This window comes from Hemitrygon akajei, chromosome 4 (assembly GCF_048418815.1).
Source record: "Hemitrygon akajei chromosome 4, sHemAka1.3, whole genome shotgun sequence".
Taxonomy (NCBI): Eukaryota; Metazoa; Chordata; class Chondrichthyes; order Myliobatiformes; family Dasyatidae; genus Hemitrygon; species Hemitrygon akajei.
The window spans coordinates 193128528-193150512 of NC_133127.1; the positions used below are offsets into that span (position 1 = coordinate 193128528).

A 21985-nucleotide genomic window follows, 5' to 3' on the forward strand; every position below is an offset into this window, starting at 1 on the left:
GGCATCAATTTTGAGGAAATATGAATTGATATTTCCAGATCACTCTGGTCCACCACACTCTTCAGTGCCCTACCATTCACCCTGTAAGTCCTACCTTGGCTTAGCCTCCCAAAGTGCAACACCTCACACTTGTCTGTAGTAAACTGCATCTGTCCTTTTCAGCCCATTTTTTCAGATGGTTCAGAACCCACTGCAAGCTCTGATAGTCTTCCTCGCTGTCCACTACACCCCCATCTTGGTGTCATCAGCAAATTTGCTGATCCGGTTTACTAAGGATACAAGTTTATGAAGTGCACCAAGTTTCTTCCAGATGTAATGTAGTTGGACAGGATTAAAAATGCACATTCAGCGACATCAGCAGCAGTCTTACCTTTAATGCACAAAGGCAACACAAAACTATTTCCTACTCAACTCCCAATGGCAGTTGTACTTACTCTCTCTCCTTCTCAGAAAGCTTGTCCGTGATGTTGTCTTTGACGGACGACCTGGAACCCCTCTGGATGATGGGATACCTGAGGGGCACTTGCAGGAAATAGGAAATCATAAGCACCAGATGTGCTGTGTAACCCAGGGCGACTGCGATGCTCCCTTCATCTTTAGCTTTAAAAAGAGAAAGAAAATAAAGGTCAAAAGTCAAACTACTGCTGGTTAACTGTGCTCAAATAATCACCAGACCACAGATCTACCCAACTTAAAGAATGAAGGATGTTGGTTCTTTCAGAATGAAACAATTTTGGACATTACAGCACAGTACAGGCCTCTTAGACCATGATTTTGTGCCAACCTTAGTTTTCCTGTGTCTATGCATCTTTTTTTTTTATCATCCATGTGCTGATCTCGTTTCTTAAATGGTCTTCAAAATACTTCCCTTTCTCCATGGTCCACTGTTCTCTCCTTATCAGATCCTTTCTTCTTAAGCCCTTTACCACTTCCACCGTTCGCCTCCCAGCTTCTCATTTCTTCTCCCCCCTCCACCCATCCACTTTCCCCCTCACCTACCACCTGCCAGCTGGTACTTCTTCCCTTCTACTCCAGCCTCTTATTCTGGCTTCTTTCCTTTCCTGTCCTGATGAAGGGCCTCCACCCAAAGGGTCAACTGTTTATTCCTCTTCACAGATGCTGCCCGACCTGCTGAGTTTCTCCAGCATTTTGCATGTTGCTTTGGATTTCCAGCATCTGCAGAATCTCGTGTTCAAAATGCACCATTTGCAATTAGTGGGATGGATCCAAATGTACAGCTCAGGGTAAGGTGTAAATAGTGGAAGCCTACTCCACCTCCTTTCCATACAAACTTGCCATATAATAGCACTTCCTCTGAAACACATAAATCCTACTATAAAAGCCTTTCTATTTAATATATGAAATACTGACCACAGCTGAATCATTAAAAGCCTTGGATTATCAACCAACATTTTCCATGAACGTAAAACCATAAGACAAAAGACCAGTACAAGTCCATTGAGCTGAGGAGGAATTTCTTTAGCTAAAGGGTGGTGAATCAGTGAAATTAATTGCCACAGAAGGCTGTGGAGGCCAAGTCATTGGGTATATTTAAAACAGAGATTTTTAGGTTCTTGATTAGTCAGAGGGCCAAAGGTTACAGGAAGGCAGGAGAATCCGGTTGAGAGGGATAATAAATTGGCTGTGAAGGAATGACGAAGCAGACGAGAAGAGTCAAATGGCCTAGTTCAACTCATATGTCTTATGGACTTGTATATTATGGAACTACAAATTTATACGAAAGAATGAGGACAGCAAGATGCTGTTTTATAGATACATTGTACGTTCAAGCAGACCAAGTTGCTTACCTGAGCTAACCGCAAAATGTAACTGTTACGTTTTGAAACTTCAAAACATTAAACTAATTCAAAGGAAGACAAGGGAGTCCAGGAATGCTGGTCTAACTTCGAATTTACTTTCAGCAAGGCACTTACATATCATGTGGTAGCGTGATGACATATGCAATTAATGTATTTTTATATACAATCAGCAATTAATTATTTAAATGAACAAGAATGCTTAATCTATATATAAGATATATAGATTATATATAGATCTATAATATGCGTATTATTAATAACAATAATATTAATTAGTATTATATAATGGTTAAAAACTGTGAAAACCTGGACTAGGAGCACTCTAATTTCCTGTTACTTGCAGAAGTACATTCAAGAAAATAGAATGTCAGATTTTGCTAAGTGTTTTGAAGATGAAGAATGGCTGCAGAAAGTAGCCTACTTAACAGACATTTTTCATCGTATGAACCAGTTGAACATGTCTCTGCAAGGCCCTAGAGAAAATGTTTTGACTTCAAGAGACAAGATTCTTGGATTTAAAAGGAAATTGAATCTTTGGAAAAATCATGTGCAAAAGGAAATCTTGAAATGTTTTCACTGCTGCTTGAGCTTGAGAGTGAGGAAGGATATCAGAAAGTCTTGAATCTTATTGAAAACCACCTTGAAGAACTGGAGAACAAAATTGAACAGAATTTTTCCTCCCTTCCAACACAAGTGATGACCGGGAGAAAGACCCTTTCTCTGAATCTTCTGCTCAGCCTGAGAACTTGACTTTGAAGAAAGGAAGAACTTTGTGAGCTGTATTCTGATCATTCACTCAAGATGAGATTTACTGACTTGCCCTTGGACAAGTTCTGGATTTCTGTGGAAGAAGAGTATCCTGCCATTCATAAGAAGGCACTGAACATTTTGCTGCAGTTTTCAACTTCTTACATGTGTGAGCAAGGTTTTTCTTGCTTAACAAGCATCAAGAGCAAGGATAGAAATGGTCTCATTTCAGTTGAAGGTGAAATCCGTGTGTGCCTATCTCAAGTTCGACGCAGAATTGAGAAATTTATGTATGCCTTATGAGCTTTTAATATTTATGAGAGAGAAAGAAAGAGTAATTTCAAGAAAGGTAAGCTTAGCTTAACTGTTTTTTTCCCCCAAGAAAGGTTGGCTAAAAGTTCATTCTCTACTCAAAAGAATATTGGTAACTATTTTTTGATTATTATACATACAACTTACTGATCATGCTAATGTACTGTGGGCTCTAGATATAATAATTTTTATGTAGGGGTTCCCTGAGACCTGAAAATTATTTCAAGGGTTCCTCCAGGACAAAAAGGTTGGGAGAGGCTGCTGATAAAGTTTCTGTTCAGGAGTCCATTAGAAGAAAAACACTGAACAAGAATCATGTTCATGGAAGGACACCACAGAGGAAACCAATGCTCTCCAAAAAAAAGTGCTGCACATCTCAAGTTTGCAAAAAAAATCTGGATGTTCCACAACACTTCCGGGACAATGTTCTGTGGACACATGGGACAAAAGTTGAACTTTTTGGCAGAAATGCACACCCGCTATGTTTGGAGGAAAAAGGCCACTGCACACCAACACCAAAACCTCGCCCCAACTGTGAAGTGTGGTGGAAGGAGCATCATGGCTTGGAGCTACTTGCTACCTCAGGGTCTGGACAGCTTGCAATTGTTGAGGGAACAGCAAATTCAAAATTATATCAAGACATTTTACAGGAGAACGTCAGGGCAGTGGTCCATCACCGGAAACTTAATAGAAGTTGGATGAGGCAACAAGACAATCATCTGAAACACATGAGTAAATCAACCACAGAATGGTTTAAAAAGAAGAAAATTTGTGTTTCACAATGGCCAGGTCAGATTCCAGACATTTACCCAATTGACATGCTGTGGTATGTGCCGAAAAGGGCTGTTCATGCAAGTATTCCAGAAATACTGATGAACTGAAACAGTTTTGTATGGAAGAATAGTCTAGAAAATTCCTCCTCACCATTGTGCAAGTCCGATCAGGAACTACAGGAAATGTTTGGTGGAGTTTATTTCTGCTAAAGGAGGTTCTACCAGTTATTAAATACAAGGGTTCACATACTTTTTCCAGTCTGGGCTGTGAATGATTAAACAATGTGTTCAATTATTTTTATAATATATAAGATTACTCAAATATTAAATACACATTAGTAATGTCTTCTATAAAATCTAAATAAAAAGCCTGCATGATAACAATGCTTTTCATACTTACTGCCCTGGCATGTGATTCACGTAGACAGCTAGAAAGCTACATCCATGGGTGACTGACCCCAACCAACAGAGAGCCTCCTACAGAAAGCTGTTGCTCATTCTTTAAAGAGTGTTTAAAAAAGGTTAACTTTTTCCTATGTGCACTGAAACATACAGTGAAATGCGTCATTTTGTGTTGACAAACAACAGTCCAAGGATGTGCTGAGAGCAGCCAACATAGCATGCCCACAACTTACCAACCCTAACCCACTTCTTTGGAACGTGGAAAATAGTGGAAACCCATGTGGTCACGGGAAGACTGTACAAGCTCCTTACCGACAGTGCTGGGAATCGAACACTAGCTGGTGGCACTGAAAAGCGCTGTGCTAACCACTAAACTACTGCACCACCCTGTGTTCTTTCTTTCATGCAAGCTCTTTGGCCTGCTATTAGTTCAAAAACTGATACAGATCTTGTACAATGTTACATAGTGAAAACTACACTGCCAACAATCAAAGAATATGTGAAGGTTATTAACACATACAGATTGAGCTGACATTTACCTGATCAAACAGTCCAAGTGTTATACTTACATCAGAGCAGTCATTTTTTTTCTCACTAGGTTTTTATTGGTATGTAAAGTTTTTATAACTTGTATTTAAATAATTATTTGTTAGTTTGAGTACAACTCCCACTTGACATTTTTATAGCTGCTGACACATCATCACAAAATCCCAAAGGACATCACTGTCTTGGATTTTGAAATATTGGCCAATAAACACATCTCATCCCTTAAAAGACATCTCTTTGTTGCTTCCGTATCAAGATCAAATCCAGATATTTCAGTTCTCCACCACACTAGATTAACTTTTTAAAGTTCAAGATTAAAACTGTGTTAACTAAAACAGAACTGGAGAACTTGAGTTATAAGGAAAGACTAAAAAGGTTAGGGCTTTATTCCTTGGAATAGAGAAGATCGAGGGGAGATTTGATAGAGGTATATAAAATTATGAGGGGTATAGATAGGGTGAATGCAAGCAGGTTTTTTCCACTGGTGCAAGTTAATGGAACTAGACAGTTTAAATGGCTTGGCACAGACTGGATGGGCCGAAGGGCCTCTTTCTGTACTGTAGTTTTCTATGATTTTATGACTCTTTAAATAAAGAGCCTGATGGCTCAGCCAAGATAAGTGGATGTGGAGAGGTTGCTTCCAATAGTGGGGGAGGTCTATGACCGGAAGTGGAGGTTGATAGGTTCCTGATTAGAGAGGAGGTCAAAGGTTACAGGGAGGAAGCAGGAGTTGAGGTTGAGTGGGAAATTAAATCAGCTACACTCGAATAGTGAAGTAGACCTGATGGGCCAAATAGCCTAATTCTGCTTCTCTGTCTTATTGAATTTGCTATTTCCCCTTGGATTTTTTATGGCTATTTGCTATGCTTTTCCCTCAGACCCTTGAATCAAATGCAATCTCCAACATACTGGAGAGTAAATTTTTTCCCAATTTTTAGATGTATCATTCTGCATTCAAAGATTTCAGGCTGACCCTTGGAGGCCAGAGCAAATTTGACTACAGCTATTAACAAAATCAACAGTTGATCCTTCAGTGTGAATATCACCAGCCAACTGGAGATACTGGTGGGATCCCGAGAAGAAGACCAAAAAAAATCCTGACTCAAATGACCATGGTTGTATCTTGCGGTATACCACAAACAAGAAGCACAGTATGTTTCTTGGTTTCAAATGACAAGCTGTTCAAACTCCACATGTAATCAAAACCTCCTTGATTAGATTACAACCATGTAATCACTTCCAGGACCTCATTACTTTCCTTTTAATTACTGTTGTATTTTTTTGTAATAACTATTCTGTTCACTTCTAAGTCACTATTTTGTCAGCAATTTCCCAAGAGACATGATATAATCTATAGTGATATTGTCAGAGTAGAAATTTCTTTCTCCCTATAATCTGTACTCTGCCCAGAGCGAATACTTTCAGCTTTGGGTGCTGCCTCTGCATCTGGCCCTGATTGATGGGAATTCTGGCTATATTTCATCCTTAAAAAGCAGCTGCTGTAAATGGAAACGCATTCTTTCTGAAGTGCGGCAATTACTGAGAGATTTAACTTCGCTTTTTTTTTCAAAAATTGTTACTTAAAAAGGCTTGCATCAAGTAGAACTTTAGCTCAGGCTACACCTAAAACTGCACAATGGACATGTGAGATGCTCGAGTTCAGTTACCAAACTGACAACTCTTAAGAGTGTTAGAAGCATCAAAATGTTTTCCAAAGTTACTGCTGCTCATTTCTACAAAGACACAGCTCACATCGCTAGGTCTAGGTTTCAGTATCTCTAAAGATTGACATCTGTTTTTCTTTGTACATTCTGTGAAACACAGGAAAGATATTAATAAGATTGAAAGAGTACAGAGAAAATTTACAAGGATGTTGCTGGGACTTGAGTCACAGAGAAAGATTGAATAGGTTAGGACTGTATTCTCCTGGAGAGTAGGACAGTGAGGTATACAAAATTATGAGGGGTATAGATAGAGTAAATAAATCTAAGCAGGCGTTTTCCACTGAGCAACACACACAAAATGCTGGAGGAACTCAGCAGGCCATGCAGCAAAGAGTACAATCGACATTTCAGACAAGAAAGAGTACAGTCAATGTTTTGGGCAAGACCCTTCTACTACTCACCTTTTCTCACCAGTCCTGCTGAAGGGTCTCAGCCTGAAAAGTCGACTGTACTCCTTTCCATAGATGCTGCCTAGCCTGCTGAGTCCCTCCAGCATTTTGTGTGTGTTGCTCAGATTTCCAGCATCAGCAGATTTTCTCGTTTGGTTTCCACTGAGGTTGGGTGAGACTAGAACTAGAGGTCGAGGGTTAAGGGTGAAAAGTGAAATATTTAAGGGGAACATGAGGGGGGGATCTTCTTCACTCAGGGGGTAGAATGATTTGCCAGAAGTGGTTGATGTGGGTTCAACTGCAACATTTAAGAGTAATTTTGATAAGCACATGGAGGGCAAATGGATAGCAATGGTCCAGGTGCAGATTGAGGGGGTCTAGATAGAATAACAGTTCTACATGGACTAAATGGGCAAAGGGCTTGTTCATGTTCTGTAGTGCTCTATGGTTCTCTATATCAAAATTCTGTGCACAGCTACAGAGCAGCATGTGGAAGAGCAGTTGGCACTGCAGCCTCACTGATCCAGGGGTCCAGTTTTATCATGACCTTACTACTAGCAGCAGCATAACAGCAGTAATTGAACCCCGATCACTGGTGCTGTAAAGCATTGCTCTAAACTCTAAACCACCATTACAGGCACATACCCTTAACTTTCTACATTTTGACTTTGGTTGTACAAGCTGAGCAGGGGAATTTTCAGCTATTGCTCAGTACTGTCTTGATGCAGAGATAACGAGGCACTTGCTTGAACAGGTTATGCCACAAAAGCCAATATTCGTTCAGACAATAGAGAAGCAGGACTCAACTGAAAACAACTGGAATATACAGTGAGTCTAGATGTAGGGTCTTGACCAAAAATGTCAACTATCCATTTTAACGTTCAAAGTAAATTTATTACCAAAGTGCATATATGCCATATATCATGTGCATGAGCATCTATCGACTACTGTGCAGAAGTCTTAGATACATATATAAAGCTAGACACTCCCAGCCCTGAGACACTAGGCAAAGTCATTTGATTCCACACAACTAGTTTATTGATCATTACAGAATGTCTCTCTGGTGCTTCCCACTCCCTGCCCCTCCCTTCCCCCTTTCCCAAACAAGATTCACTCTCCCTTCTCTTATTCCCAAACATGATTCCCCTCTCCCTGCTCCTTTCCCACTCTCAGTTCCACAATAGAGACTCATTTCAGAATCAGATTTATCACCACTCATATATGTCATGAAATTTGTTTTTTTTTTGCAGCATTACAGTGCGATACACAAAATTACTACAGTATTGTGCAAGTCTTTGGCTCCCTAGCTACATATATATGTGCCTAAGAATTTTGCACTGTACTGTGTGTCGTGAAAACCAACAGTTGATCCTTCAGTGTGAAAAGAGTTTGGTGCGATCTCAAAAACCAGACTGACCACGCTTGTTATCTTGCAGTACACCACAAATATGTTTTGATTTTCAGTTCAATGGCACAGGAAAAGAATATTAACATACCTCCATCACTATTCCCTCTGAATATTTTACAAACTAAATTTTATAGCAAGAACTGGTTTGATAAACTGCACTGGAGCTAAATAAATCAATAAACTGTGTGACCCAGATTTTAAACAAAAACTGCCTGATTTCCTTTTTAAATTAAAAGGTATGAGAAAATGTTAGACAGTTATTATCATTGTGAAATTTGTTGTTTTATGGCAGAAATAGAGAGCAAAACGTAAAAAATTACTATGTTACAATATGAAATGGAAAAACATAGATAAGTAGAGGAAAAAGTGAGGTAGTGTTCATGGGTGCATAAGCCATTCAGAAAGCTGATGGCAGAGGGGAAGAAGCTGTTTCTGAAGTGTGTGTATGTCTTCAGGGTGCAGTACCTCCTCTCTGATGGTGGCAATGAGAAGAGGACATGTCTAGTATTGGATTTTTGAACACACAACTCTCATAATAATATAGCCAAAAGGACATCTGATATTTGTACCTAGACTGCTTTACAAGCGAATAGCTAGGTCCCACTCCTAATATTTATTTATTTATCTAGAAATATAGTGCAGAACAGGCCCTTCCGGCACAACACGCCGCACCACCCAGCAACCCACTGATTTAACCCTAGCCTGTTCACAGGACAATTTACAATGGCCAATCAACCTCCCAACCAGTGGGACTATGGGAGGAAATTGGACCACCCAGAGGAAATCCACGTAGTCAGAGGGAGAACGTACTAACCACTTACAGACAGGGCCAGAAATGAAGTGCGAACTCCGCAACCCCAAGCATCATGCTAACTGCTACAATACTGTAGCACCCTAGGCCATTCATTCTAACGATATAGCACTTATTTATTTTTAATATTACCTTTGATTCCTTTGCCAATCATCTTAAACCTCTGAGATGCATCAATGACCTTTTGGCTACTGGAATAATTTTCTCCTTACTCTACTCAAGAAAGTCTCAACCTTACACGTCAAATATCGTTTTCACAATGACAATCCTCATTCATGCTTATGTTTTGGTGGCACTCAATAAATTAAAAACTAATCATGAAGTTTAAAGGAATAGAGGAACGAACCATCATCAATGTGACTGCAGTCACGTACAATATATCTCCCCACAGTTCCAGCTGTGAACCTGTTATATGCAATGCAGATATGGCAACTGTGTCGAGATTAAGGGGAGTAAAAGAGGCATTGTGACCCTAACCTCACGGCAGGGCACCACACGAGTATACAGCACCACAGCACTATTACAGCTCCGGAGTTCAGAGTTCAATTCTGGCGCCACCCTGTAGGGAGTCTCTGTACTTCCCCTACATGGGAAGCATGGATTCTCCCCAGGTGTTCCAGTTTCCTCCCACAGTCTAAAGAAGTACTTGGTAGGTTAATTGTCTGGTGATTATGTTAAGGTTAATTTGAGTTGTGGAGTTGCTGGAGCGTCATGGCTCGAAGGGCCGGAGGAGTCTACTCACACTGTATCACAAAATAAATAAAGATTTAACACCAAAACCTAAAACTGAAAGATCAGCTTTCACGCAATAAAAGGCAAGTGTAATTGTTTGAGTGATATGACACTCTAGTTAATAAGGAGGAGGAGGTACATAGCAGGTATAGGCAGGAAGGAACAAATGAGGTATTTAAGGGGTATTATAAATGAAAGGTGGAAATTGGGAGTGATAAAACAAAGCATGAGGTTGAAAGTGAACTGTTTAAGGGGAACATGACAGGGAATATCTTCATCAAAGGGTGGTGACAGTGCAGAACAAACTACTGGCAGAAGTGGTGGATTTGGGTCTGATTTCAAAATTTAAAGAAGTTTGGACAGATGCATGGAAGGGCTACCATTCAGGTGCAGATTGTTGCAACTAGTCAGATCGATAGTTCAACACTGACTAATGGGCCAAAAGGCTGGTTTCTGTGCTGTAAAATTCTATGACACATAATAATTTTACCATTTTGTGACTCATAGTAATTTTATCTTGTGTGTAGTTTTGGTCACCAGGTTACATAAAAGATATGGAGACTCTGGACAAGGTACAGAAGAGGTTTACCAGGATGCTGCCTCGATTTGAGGGTGTGAACTATATGGAGTGGTTGGATAAACTTGCATTGTTTCTCTGGAGCATCAGAGGCTGATAGAAGATCACAAAGGCATAGTCTTTTTCCCAGAGTGGAAATGACAATATAAACAAAGCTTCAAGGGAAGAGGGGAAAGTTTAGAGAAAACATATGGGACAAGTTTCAGTGAGCATTTTGTTTTATATACACAACGTAGAATGTGCAGCTGGGGGCGTGGTGAAAAATGTGACGGTGTTGTTGGAGATGTGCAGGTACGGAGGGACATGGATCACAGCAGGCAGAAGATATTAGTTTAATTTGGCACAGGCATTGTGGCTGAAAGGATTGTACCTATGCTGTAATGTTCTACATTCTATGTTCAATTTGGTGAGTGAACAAGAGAGCACAAGGACCGTGGTGATGGGAGACATGATGAGAAGAGGCAGAAAAATAGCCATGATCCACCCGAAGAGAAAAACGATGAACAACTTCTACCCTTATTTCTGTTCTTGATCAACAAGTGTGATTAGATGCAATTCCTTTTAATGATATAACTGAAGCAAGACCACCTGGGGACTGGGCAAGAAGAATACATAATCTACATTTAAAGATTGATAAAAATCTATTTAAAGCATGTGGTGTCTCATTACAAAGCAACCTACAGAGCATCCAACAATATCCAAGGACTTAAACAAATTCCTCTTCATCTCTGTACTAAAGATACACCCATCCATTCTGAGGCTGTGCCCTCATGTCCTGGACTCTCCCACTAAAGGAAACATCTCTCCATGTCCACTCTATTTGGGCCTTTCAATATTCAATAGGCTTTTAGAACAGAAATGAGGAGGAATTTCTTTAGCCAGAGGGGGAGAATTTGTTGAATTCATTGCCACAGACACTGTGGAAGACAAGCCATTGGGTACATTTAAAGAGGAGGTTAATAGTTTCTTCATTAGTCAGGGTGTCAAAGGTTCAGGAGAGAAAGCCACGATGGAATGGCAGAGCAGACTTAATGGCCATTTCTGCTCCAATGTCTTATGGTCTAAAATGCTTCGTTCAGTATAAATAGCCATATCTTCCAAAACACTACACAGCTTTGGCGCTTATCATGTGGTCTCCTCTACATTACGTGAACAGTGATTTGAAAATCAGAAAATGACATGGTAGAAACTTCAACACAAGAGGAAGAGGACTGTCACTGCAAGCCATCATTGATTAGAAAGACTGAAAAGTCTGAATAGCCTGTGTTTATGTCATGATAAATTAGCAAAGGAATATTCAGATTAATTATCACCTGCATAGCAGGCTTAATATTCCCACGGAAAGACTCTGATAATAAACACAAGAGATTCTGCAGATGCTGGAAATCCATAGCAACACACACACAATGCAGGAGGAACTCAAGTCATATAATGTTGTAGCTCTATAAAACCCTGGTTGGACCACACTTGGAATGTCACGTTCAGTTCTGGTCACCTTTTTCATATAACATATATATAAGAAGCATAGGTAGAGTGGACAGCCAGAGACTGTTTCCCAGGGTGGAAATGGCTAATACAAGGGAGCATCACTTTAAGGTATTTGGAGGAAAATATAGGGGAGGGGGGTCTCAAGGACAGAGGTGTGTACATCGAACGCGGTGCTAGGGGTGGTGATAGAGGCAGATACATTAGGGACATTTAAGAGACTGGAAGATGCACACAAGAATGATAGAAATATGGAGGGCTATGTTGGAGGGAAGAGTTAGATTGATCTGAGTTGGTTAAAGCTTGGTAGAACCTTGTGAGCCAAAGGGCCTGTACAAGAAATCAGCATCCATCATTACGGACCCCCACCATCCAGGCCATGCACTCTTCTCATTGCAGCAATCAGGAAGGAGGTACAAGAACCTCAGGTCCCACAGCACCAGATTCAGGAACAATTATTACCCTATAACCAATCCAATAGGCCCCTGAACCAGCGTGGACATCTTCACTCATCACAACACTGAGTACAACCTACAGAACAAGGTTCTGTACAATTTATTCTCTCAGTATTATCTATCTATTTATTTGCAGTTTATCTATTTTGCACATCGGCTGCTTGTTAAGTGTTTTCTGTAGTGTTTTTTTTGTTTATTCCATTGTATTTCTTTGTTCTACTGTGAAAATGAATCTCGGGAGTATATGATAATAAATATATTTTGAACTTTGACCTTGTACTATGCTGTGATGTTCTATTATTCACAATATGCAGAGTCTACAGTGATCTGCCTTTACAATCTGCCATTACTAAATAGTAATTATTGCTACTCAAGCTGCAGTGGAGTGTTCTAAGTTAGAAATATTGTTTAACAAAGTGAAGGCTGCTCGTAAACATTATTGTGCAATGTGGTTGTACTCAATGTGGAGTGCAGTTGGGAAGCAAATTCAGTTCATTTTCTAACAGTCTTAAGCTTGGATCTAAAAGCTGGTGGAAACAACTTCAAGAGCTGTGAAATTTAGATCAGGCACTGACGAAAAATAGTTAAAGTTGTTGAGTTTCTTTAAAACACAAACATCTGGTCAGGAATGAGATAAGTTTAACTGAGATGAGATGGTTTTCAGTTCACAAGTAAGGCAAACACAAAATGATCTGTCTTGAGATAGTGAACACAGGACATTTCATTTAAAGGCCTCGAAAGAAATAGCTGGTATATTGCAGTGACTGTGAAGCTTTATTTAATCAAAGCTTTTGATTCATGGCACAAAATATGAAAGTAAAACTAACCTGTTTTTACACAGTATCTTTCAAGACATCACCTTATTCTCATGTGTTTTAGAGCCAATCAAGTGTTATTGAAGAGTAGGCAATGCAAGACCCACAAAAAATAGTAAAAATCACTGAGAGGATCACTTGAGGTCTCCCACTCCCCTATTTGTGTCATTTACTGATAGAATTGTAGACTAGGGTCCTTAAGCATTATTGAGGATCCCTACCACCCATCCCACAATCTCTTTGACCCACTACCATCAGGAAGGAGGTACAGCAACATCAGGACTACAGCTGACAGACTGAGTAACAGCTTCTTCCCTCAGGCTACGAGACTAATGAGTACCCCGCCACCACTGAGGTCTCGTCACTAGGACAATGAACTGTTTACTGTTATCCTGTACTGCACACCGCATGCATTTTGAATGATATTTTATAAACTTATTTGTGGTAATATTTTGTTTTATGTGCTATGTGTAATATATATGTTTTGTGGGTGCACTGTGGCCCAGAGGAATGTTGCTTTGTTTGGTTGTGTATGTAGTCAACTGACAATGAACTCGAACTTGGTTATCATGTGTGAAATGCACAAGCTCCCAGAAATAACAATAATGTGACAATGCCCAGATAGCCCCTTGATTGATGGTGGTTGATGCAGAAATATTTTCCAAGATGCCCAGAAGAGCAATAAAGGTGAAGTATTTTATAGTGCAATGCAGACAGATTTAAGAAAGGCATTCCAGGACTGCAGCAACTTGGTGGAGGGTTGAGGGGGGGGGAGGAGAAAATTTGCCCCACACATCTCCTTTGAACTTAACCCCTTTCACCTTAAATGCATGCCCTCTAGTATGAGATATTTCAATCTTGGGGAAAAAGTACTGTCTGTGCCTCTCATAATCCTATAAACTTCGAAAAGAACTCCCTCAGCTTCCGCCACTAGAGAAAACAACCCAAGTTTGTCCAACCTCTCATTATAGCCTTCTAAACCAAGAAACATTCTGGTAAATCTCTTCTGCACCTTCTCCAAAGCCACAACATCCTTTCTGTTATGGGACAACTAAAAGTGAATGCAGTAAATCCACGTGCAGCCTATCTCTAGGGTTTCATAAAGTTGTAAAACAGCTTCCCGACTTTCAAATTCAATTCCTCAATTAATAAAGGCAAACATTCTTATGTTTTTATTACCAGCAAGGGTTCTCAACCTGGGATCCACAGATCTCTTGGTTAACGGTAGGGGTCCATGGCATAAAAACGTTTAGGAACAGTATCAAGTTGTGTAGCCACTTTCAAGGACTTATGGACTTGGACCCAAGATCCTCTATACATCAGAATTGTTGAAGGCCCTGCCATTTGGACAGCAATCTGGAATGACAAAGATGAAGCGCTTCAACCCGAAACATCGATTACCCATTTTCCTCCATACACACTGCCTCAGCAGGTCAGGCAATATCTATGGAGGTAAAGAAATGGTTGATGTTTTGGGTCAAGACATCATGGTATATACTGGATGAGAGCAAATGAGAAAAGGGGCTTGTTTTACTGTGTTGCTTGCTGTGTTCTCTGCCAGGTATAGTGGCCATAGCTCTGCTAAGTTGTGTCGAATGAATGCATTGAGGAACCCGGAGGAAACCGATGCGGTCACAGGGAGATCATACAAACTCCTTCAGACAGCGAAGGAAAGTGAAAGCAGGTCGCCAGTACTGTAAAGTGTTGTGCCTTCTTCTCATTGCTACCATTAAGGAGGTGGTACAGGTGCCTGAAGACGCACACTCAACATTTTAGGAACAGCTTCTTCCACACCACCAGATTTCTGAATAGATAATGAACCCATGAACAGTACCTCATCATTCTTTTATAACCATATAACAATTACAGCACGGAAAAAGGCCATCTCTGCCCTTCCAGTCCGTGCCGAATGCTTACTCTCACCTAGTCCCACTGACCTGCACTCAGCCCATAACCCTCTATTCCTTTCTTGTCTATATACCTATCCAATTTTTTTCCGGTTCTTTTCCTCTCTTTTTGTACTACTTATTTAATGTATTATATATTATTGTAATTTATAGTATTTTTATTATGTATCGCAATGTTCTAGTGCAACAAACAGGATATTTCACAACATATGCCAGTGATACTAAACCTGATTCTGATTCTGAGGTACAGCTGACTTTACTAACTATTAAACACCAATGTTGTTGTACAGAAATCCTACACAAAAGTAGTGGATACGGCCCAGTCCATCAGTGGCAAAGGCCACCCCACCATTGAGCATTTCGATACAGGAAAGCAGCATCGATAATCATTGACCATCCAGCACAAGCTCTCTTCTCACTGCTGCCATCAGGAAGGTGGTACAGGAGCCCCAAGACTCACACCAGCAGGTTCAGAAACAGTTACTACCCTTCAACTATCAGGCTCTTGAACCAATGGGAATAACTGCACTTGTTCCATCACTGAACTGCTCCCACAAACTGTGAACTCATCTTCAAGGACTCTTCAACTCATGCTCTTGATATTTATTACTTACTTACAATGCCTATATTCAGTGACTTGGAAATTTTCTTGCACTCACCTCCTGACTTGTGCTTTTCAATAATCTTTTCATAGAGTTGCGTGGAGTGTTATTTTGTCATCATGATCTAAAACATATCTCTATAAAGGCCTCCAAAAACAGATCTCCATTTAACCAATTATGTGATTTCTAAAACCAGTTGGCTGTACCACTGATGATTTAGTGTGTCATATTAAATTGGGGACAATATGTAGGCAATTAATTATTTTGTGTTTTATACTTGTGATTAATTTAGATCATTCTGTTTTCACTTTGAAAAAAAAGTCTTTTTCTGTTGATCAGTGTCATAAAAGCCAAATTAAATCCACTATGATTCAATGTTGTTAAAAAATAAGACATGAAAACTTCCAGGGGGTGAATACCTTTTGTAGGCAACATATTTATCATTATAGTTTTTTTCTTCTCTTTTTGATTTTGCACACAGTTTTTTGTTTTATTTACACACATTAGTTGTTGTCCATGCTGTTGGGTGCAGTCATTCATTGACTCTATTGTGTTTGGAACGCAGCAGGCCAGGCAGCATCTATAGGGAGAAGCACTGTCGATGTTTCGGGCCAAGACGCTTCATCAGGATGGAGTCCTGAATATATCCTGACGAAGGGTCTCGGCCCTAAATGTCGACAGTGCTTCTCCCTATAGATGCTGCCTGGCCTGCTGCGTTCCACCAGCATTTTGTGTGTGTTGCTTGAATTTCCAGCATCTGCAGATTCCCTCGTGTTTGCTCTATTGTGTTTCTTGTATTTACTGTAATTACCCACAAGAAAATGAATCTCAGGGTTGTGTATGTACTTTGATAATAAATTTATGTTGAACTTTATTACTGGCTGGGCACAGGCTCCCTGCTCCAGACTGTATCACTCATTCTCATCTTCTTAAGAAAAATATCAGTTATATGATTTTAAAATGGGCTTCAGTTTAAGCTATCTAGAGGAAGTACAGCTGTGCAGAATACCAAAGTGATTGTAAGTTTGCACAAATATTCAAAACAGACTCAGAAAGGAAACAGTAGTACTAAGTTAAACATACATAATTGACGAAACCACACCATTAGCACTTGACTTTAAATGGAATTAGATTCAGTTCTATTAAGTTTTTCCAACAATGCCAAGAATCATTATTCTACATTTGAAAGAGCAATGAAACATCAAAAATAAATTAGTTGATAGATTACATGCAAGTTTGCTGTGACAGATAAGGAAACCAGACTAAACTGATGTGAAATGAGAATTACACTAAATGGTAAATAATTAATAACTGATATTTAAAGAACTATTTCATATTTTGCAATAAATATATCCCTTTGATAATATATATTTCTTACTAGAACAAAACCCACCCCTACAGAAAAAGTAGTTGTGGCTAACAGAAGCATTTGATCAAAAGAAAAGCTTATATTACCAAAAGAAAAAAAATTGGATTTGGAAAATCAAGTACATTGAAAAAGGATGCAGTAAGACTACCCTATACGGAAACAAAAAAAAATTGTAATAAGCTCCAATGGATGTTAAAATAAAAAGGAAAAAGAATTCAAAAATTAACGTGGGCCTCTTACTGACAGGCAGAGAGAGATATTATAGTGGGGAATAAGGAAATAGAAAACCTGGCAAATATTTTCCATTTGCCTTCAACCTGGCAATGATGAAGAACTATAAGGTCTGGAGTGAACAATGTGATGAAAAAAATTTGTAAAGAAGTGATGGAGAAGTGAATGAAACTGAGACTCAGAAAATTCCAGTTCCTAAAGACCTGCATCTTGAGATAGGAGAGACGTGGTTATGGTCATTGTAGATACACTAGTTTCCAACTTCCAAAATTTCCACAGATTCTAGAAATTCCCACACACTGGAAAATAGGGGTGGGAAAGGGGGAAATTGGAAAAACTGAAGCTAAAATAATGACCATTATAGAACGTTATAAAGTCATACTGCACAAAAACAGGCCCTTCAACCCAACCAGTCCCTGCCACCCAAGATCATCATCTAAATTAGTCACACTTGCCAGTTTTTTGCCTATATCCCACTAATCCCCTTCTGTCCACACACTTGTCAAGGTGTCTTTTAATGTTGCTATACCCACCTCAACCACTTCCCGACAACTCATTCCATTTATGTACCACCCACTGCGTGAAATGATCCTTCAGGTCCCTCTGAAATTCCTCCTCTCACCTTAAACCAATGCCTCCTAGCTCTTAGTTCCCCTTTCCCTATGAAAGACTGCATTCACCTTATGCCCCCACAATGTTATAATACAGCTCTATGCGATCATCCTTCATTCTATTTTTCTCGAACAGCAAATCCCATTCCACTCAATTTAATTACTTAACCACCCGTAACACCGTGGGCATTTAGGGCAGCAATGAAGGTCCACCAATTCTCGCTCTGTCCAGGGCTTTCTTCAACATGTCAGTAGCTTCCTTTTGGTTTTCATTATTGTCAATCATGCAAGTCCCGAGTTGGGGCTGAGGAACACCACTGCACTCAGACATAGAAGGAATCTTCATTGCTATTTCCATAACAATCTTGTTTTACCTGTCAGGGCTGTTAGTCCTGAGCCAAGTCCCCGAATGTGAAGGACCTGTGGGCCACTCTTGGTCTGATCTCTAACCTTTGACCTGTTTGACACAGGTGACCCTACCAAAAGACAAGGCATAAAGCCCTGACTCTACCCAGCATAGCTCTCCGGGTTACTGAGGCACTCAAACCTCCAAACCACGACAAGGTTGTGGTCCTCTTGGAGGCTTCCACTCAATCTCTCTCCATAACTCAGTCTGTTGGGTCCCGGCAGCATTCTCATAAAAACTGTTCATTAAAATCAACATGGGGTGTTATGTTTTGTAACTCCAAACATAAGACTAATGCTGCATTACATTCAAAGTGTCACTGGTTAATCTGTTTTGTACCTTTCAATATTTAATTTATGCCGTTAGTTTGTTATTTTTGTATAATTTCACCCTTACTTTCATATGTTATTGTGTTATGTGTATTATATATACTACAATGCTTTACACCCAGGTCTGGAGGAACTTTTTCTAGTTTGATGGGAATACATGTATATAGTTAAATGACAATAACTTGACTTGACTTGAATTTAAAAGAAAAGAGAGTACGAAATGCGAATCTAACTTAGTTTTTACTTTAAGCAAGGCTCGCTTGTACAAAGGCAAATAATATTTTAAATACAATAAATAAAGCTCATCAAATTAAAATAAAATGTTGAAACATCAACTAGATGATCCTGAGACTGTATCTAACAGTACAAATAGACAGCAACATAGCAGGATATGGTGTATTTTGACTTGTAGTATCAGAATCAAGTTTATATCACCAGCATATGTTGTGAAATTTGTTGTTTTTGCAGCAGCAGTACATTGCAATACCTAATCATAAAAATAACTAAATTATAGTAAGAAATATACAGATACCGTACTATGCAAAAGTCTTAGCCACATACATATAGCTAGGATGCCTAAGACTTTTGCACAGTACTATACTTGGATTGAAGAGCAAGAGTGTACACTGGCAGAGGAAAAGATGTAGGGAGTGGCGATGGTGATGTCCCGCAGGAGGGGAGTGGGACAGGTAGCAGACAAGGAATGCCAGCATCATTGGGGGGGGGGGGGGGGGGGGGGGAGTGGTTGCGCAGGTGCAGACACACCCAGCCCCAAGACACCAGGCAAGGTCATTTGATACAAAACAATTGGTTTATTAATCATTACAGAATGTCTCTGTGGGGCTTCCTGCTCCATTCTCTCTCCCTTCCTCTTTTCCCAACAATGAATCCTCTCTCCCTGCCCCCTTCTCATCCTCAGTCCACAATAGAGACCCATTAAAGAATCAAGTTTTTTATCATGCACGTCATGTTTTTTTTGTGACAGCAGTACAGTGCGATATATAAAATTACTACAGTACTATGCAAAAGTCTTAGGCACCCTAGACTTGTGCAAGCAGTACTGTGTAATAAATAAGCTGTAAATAAGAGAAAAAGTGAGGCAGTGTACAGATAATACGATTGGTCTAAATGTGCCAAAAAGAGGCCATTAAAATTAAAGCACATGGGATTGAGAGCAATATACATACATGGATTGAATATTGGTTAACGGATGGAAAACAGTAGGAAAACAAGGTAAACCTTTATTACCCCGGAGGAAATTATTGTTGCAAGGTTGCTCAATCAGAAATATATATTTAAAATACAAAATGTGCATTAAAAAGTAAGAGTGCAAAATACAGATGTGCAATGAAACCATATATTTATATACTTGAGGAGTTGTAGAGTCTTACAGCCACAGAGAGAAAGGATCTCCTGTGGCATTCAATGGTGCACCTCAGTGGAATCAGTCTGTTACTAAAGGTGCTCCTCGGTGTGTCCAGTACACCATGGGATTGTGAGAAGGATTGTCCATAATGCTCCATTGCTTCTGCAGCATCCTCCTCAGACACAAGCACCAAGGAATCCAGTTCCAGCCCCTAAACAGAACCAGCCTTCTGGGTCAGATTCAGATTCATTCATCAAATGTAAATCAAAACATATTGTGAAATGTGATATTTGTGTTAACAACAAAAACTCCCAAAGAATGCACTGGGGGCATCCCACAAGTGTCTCCACACATGCTGGTGCCAACACAACAAGCTCACAATACTTGGCAGAACAACACAGAACACAACAACTGAAAAGCTCCGCTCCTCCCTCCTACCCACTCATACAACACATACAGCCTCCCCAGGACAGGCTGCCATCAGCCTCCAGTGCACAGGGACATGCAGACCCTAGGCCCTCGATTTCCCCAGTAGACCCATTTTCGAGTATGGAGGCTGTTGCAATGGACCACGATAGAGGCCAGTGCTGAAGCCAGAGCTGATTAGCCTGAATCAATTAACTGAACTGAACCAGAGGAATAAGTGTAATATATCCAAAGTTCTCGAGCCTGCTGCTAATAAACCAGTCTCGAACCTATACATTTATTCATTTGCGTGTATTTCAACAATTTGTCACCTTTTATACATTCTTTGTCGTTTTTCATGATTCTACAGTATTTCTCTGTTCTACTGTGAATGCCTACAGGAAAATGAATCCCAGGGTAGTATAGGCTGACTCATATGTACTTTGATAACAAATTTACTTCAAATTTTTAATATTCAAGCCAATTATTGAAGGCTAATTCAAGTGCATTGTGTAATTAGGGGTACAGGGATAGCAAATGCGGAAGTTCCTCTCTCAGTGAAGGTCATAGAGTTATAGAACATTAAAGCTTAGAAGCAGACCTTTTGGCCCATACAGTCCATGCCGAAGTATTAATCTACCTAGTCCCGTTGACCTACACCAGCACTGTAGCCCTCCATACCACTCCCATCCATGTACGTATTCAGATTTCTCTTAAATGTTGAAATCTAAATTGAATTAACCACTTCCGCTGGCAGCTCGTTCCACACTCTCATCACCCTTTGAGTGGAGAGGTTCCCTCTTATATTCCCATTAAACAATTCAGCTTTCACCCTTAACCCATGACCTCTGGTTGTAATCCCACTCAACCTCAATGGAAAAAGCCTGCTTGCATTTACCCTATCTATACCCCTCATAAGTGTATTCTCCTCAAGGTAGAAAGCAAAAACCAAGCTTTGCAAAATAACATCCAATTTTTCCTTCATCTAATAAAACATTCAAAGTAATGGAGAAATGACAGTATAACTTTAAAATGATGATTTCTAATAAAAATTTAAGCATGGACTTTTCGAAGATACCACACAAACCCTATTTGCAATTTATTAAAGGCAACAAAAGGAAAACGACATTAAAAATTCCTTCAGGCCATTAATCTGCCATTCAGTCTTCAGATGTCTTTTCCCCCCACGCATAAACTTTCAATCTGATTAAATCAATACACGACACTTATACAAAGGGCAATTTTAAAATTGTATACATCAAATGCAAAATTCCACTCACAACGTGGCCAGCTTGGGTGTATTAGCAGCAAATATGGCCCTGGATATTAGTTGTAAGGATGTCGGAAATGAAATGCAGGTGCAGCACAGTAAAGACTAGCTAAACTTTATTGGGTCAGAAATAACAGAACAGTGGGTGTTTCAATTTTAACAGATAATCTTTTGAAATGATTGTATATAGAACATCATGTACTGTACCAAATAGGCACAGGTCACGAGTCATGATAAACCTGGGTCTTATTTCAAAAGTTACCTTTCCCAATTATCATCCAACTGCTGCAAACGCTTTCTGGTTCACAAAAAAAAATCTAATTCTCCAAAGACGAATTTGACTTGGAGGGAGTTGGAGGAGTAACACATTCCAAATGCAAACCAGTACGTTTTTTGTATTTTACTAACATCTGCAATGCAGATATTCCTTATGGAAAAAAATAGAAATACAAGTTAAGAAATCAACACCACTTCGCAAGAGGAAGAAACTGCC

The 21985-nt window shown here is 39.7% G+C and overlaps 1 protein-coding gene across 2 annotated transcripts in view; it reads right to left on the minus strand.

Moving 5' to 3' along the window:
• The window catches only part of uvrag (UV radiation resistance associated gene), a 444611-nt gene that overhangs the window by 210723 nt on the left and 211903 nt on the right, over positions 1–21985 (minus strand). For both annotated transcript variants that reach the window (XM_073044289.1, XM_073044288.1), the window contains one exon: positions 435–600. In XM_073044289.1, the coding sequence (XP_072900390.1) occupies positions 435–600 (166 nt within the window). The remainder of the gene's footprint in view (positions 1–434; positions 601–21985) is intronic.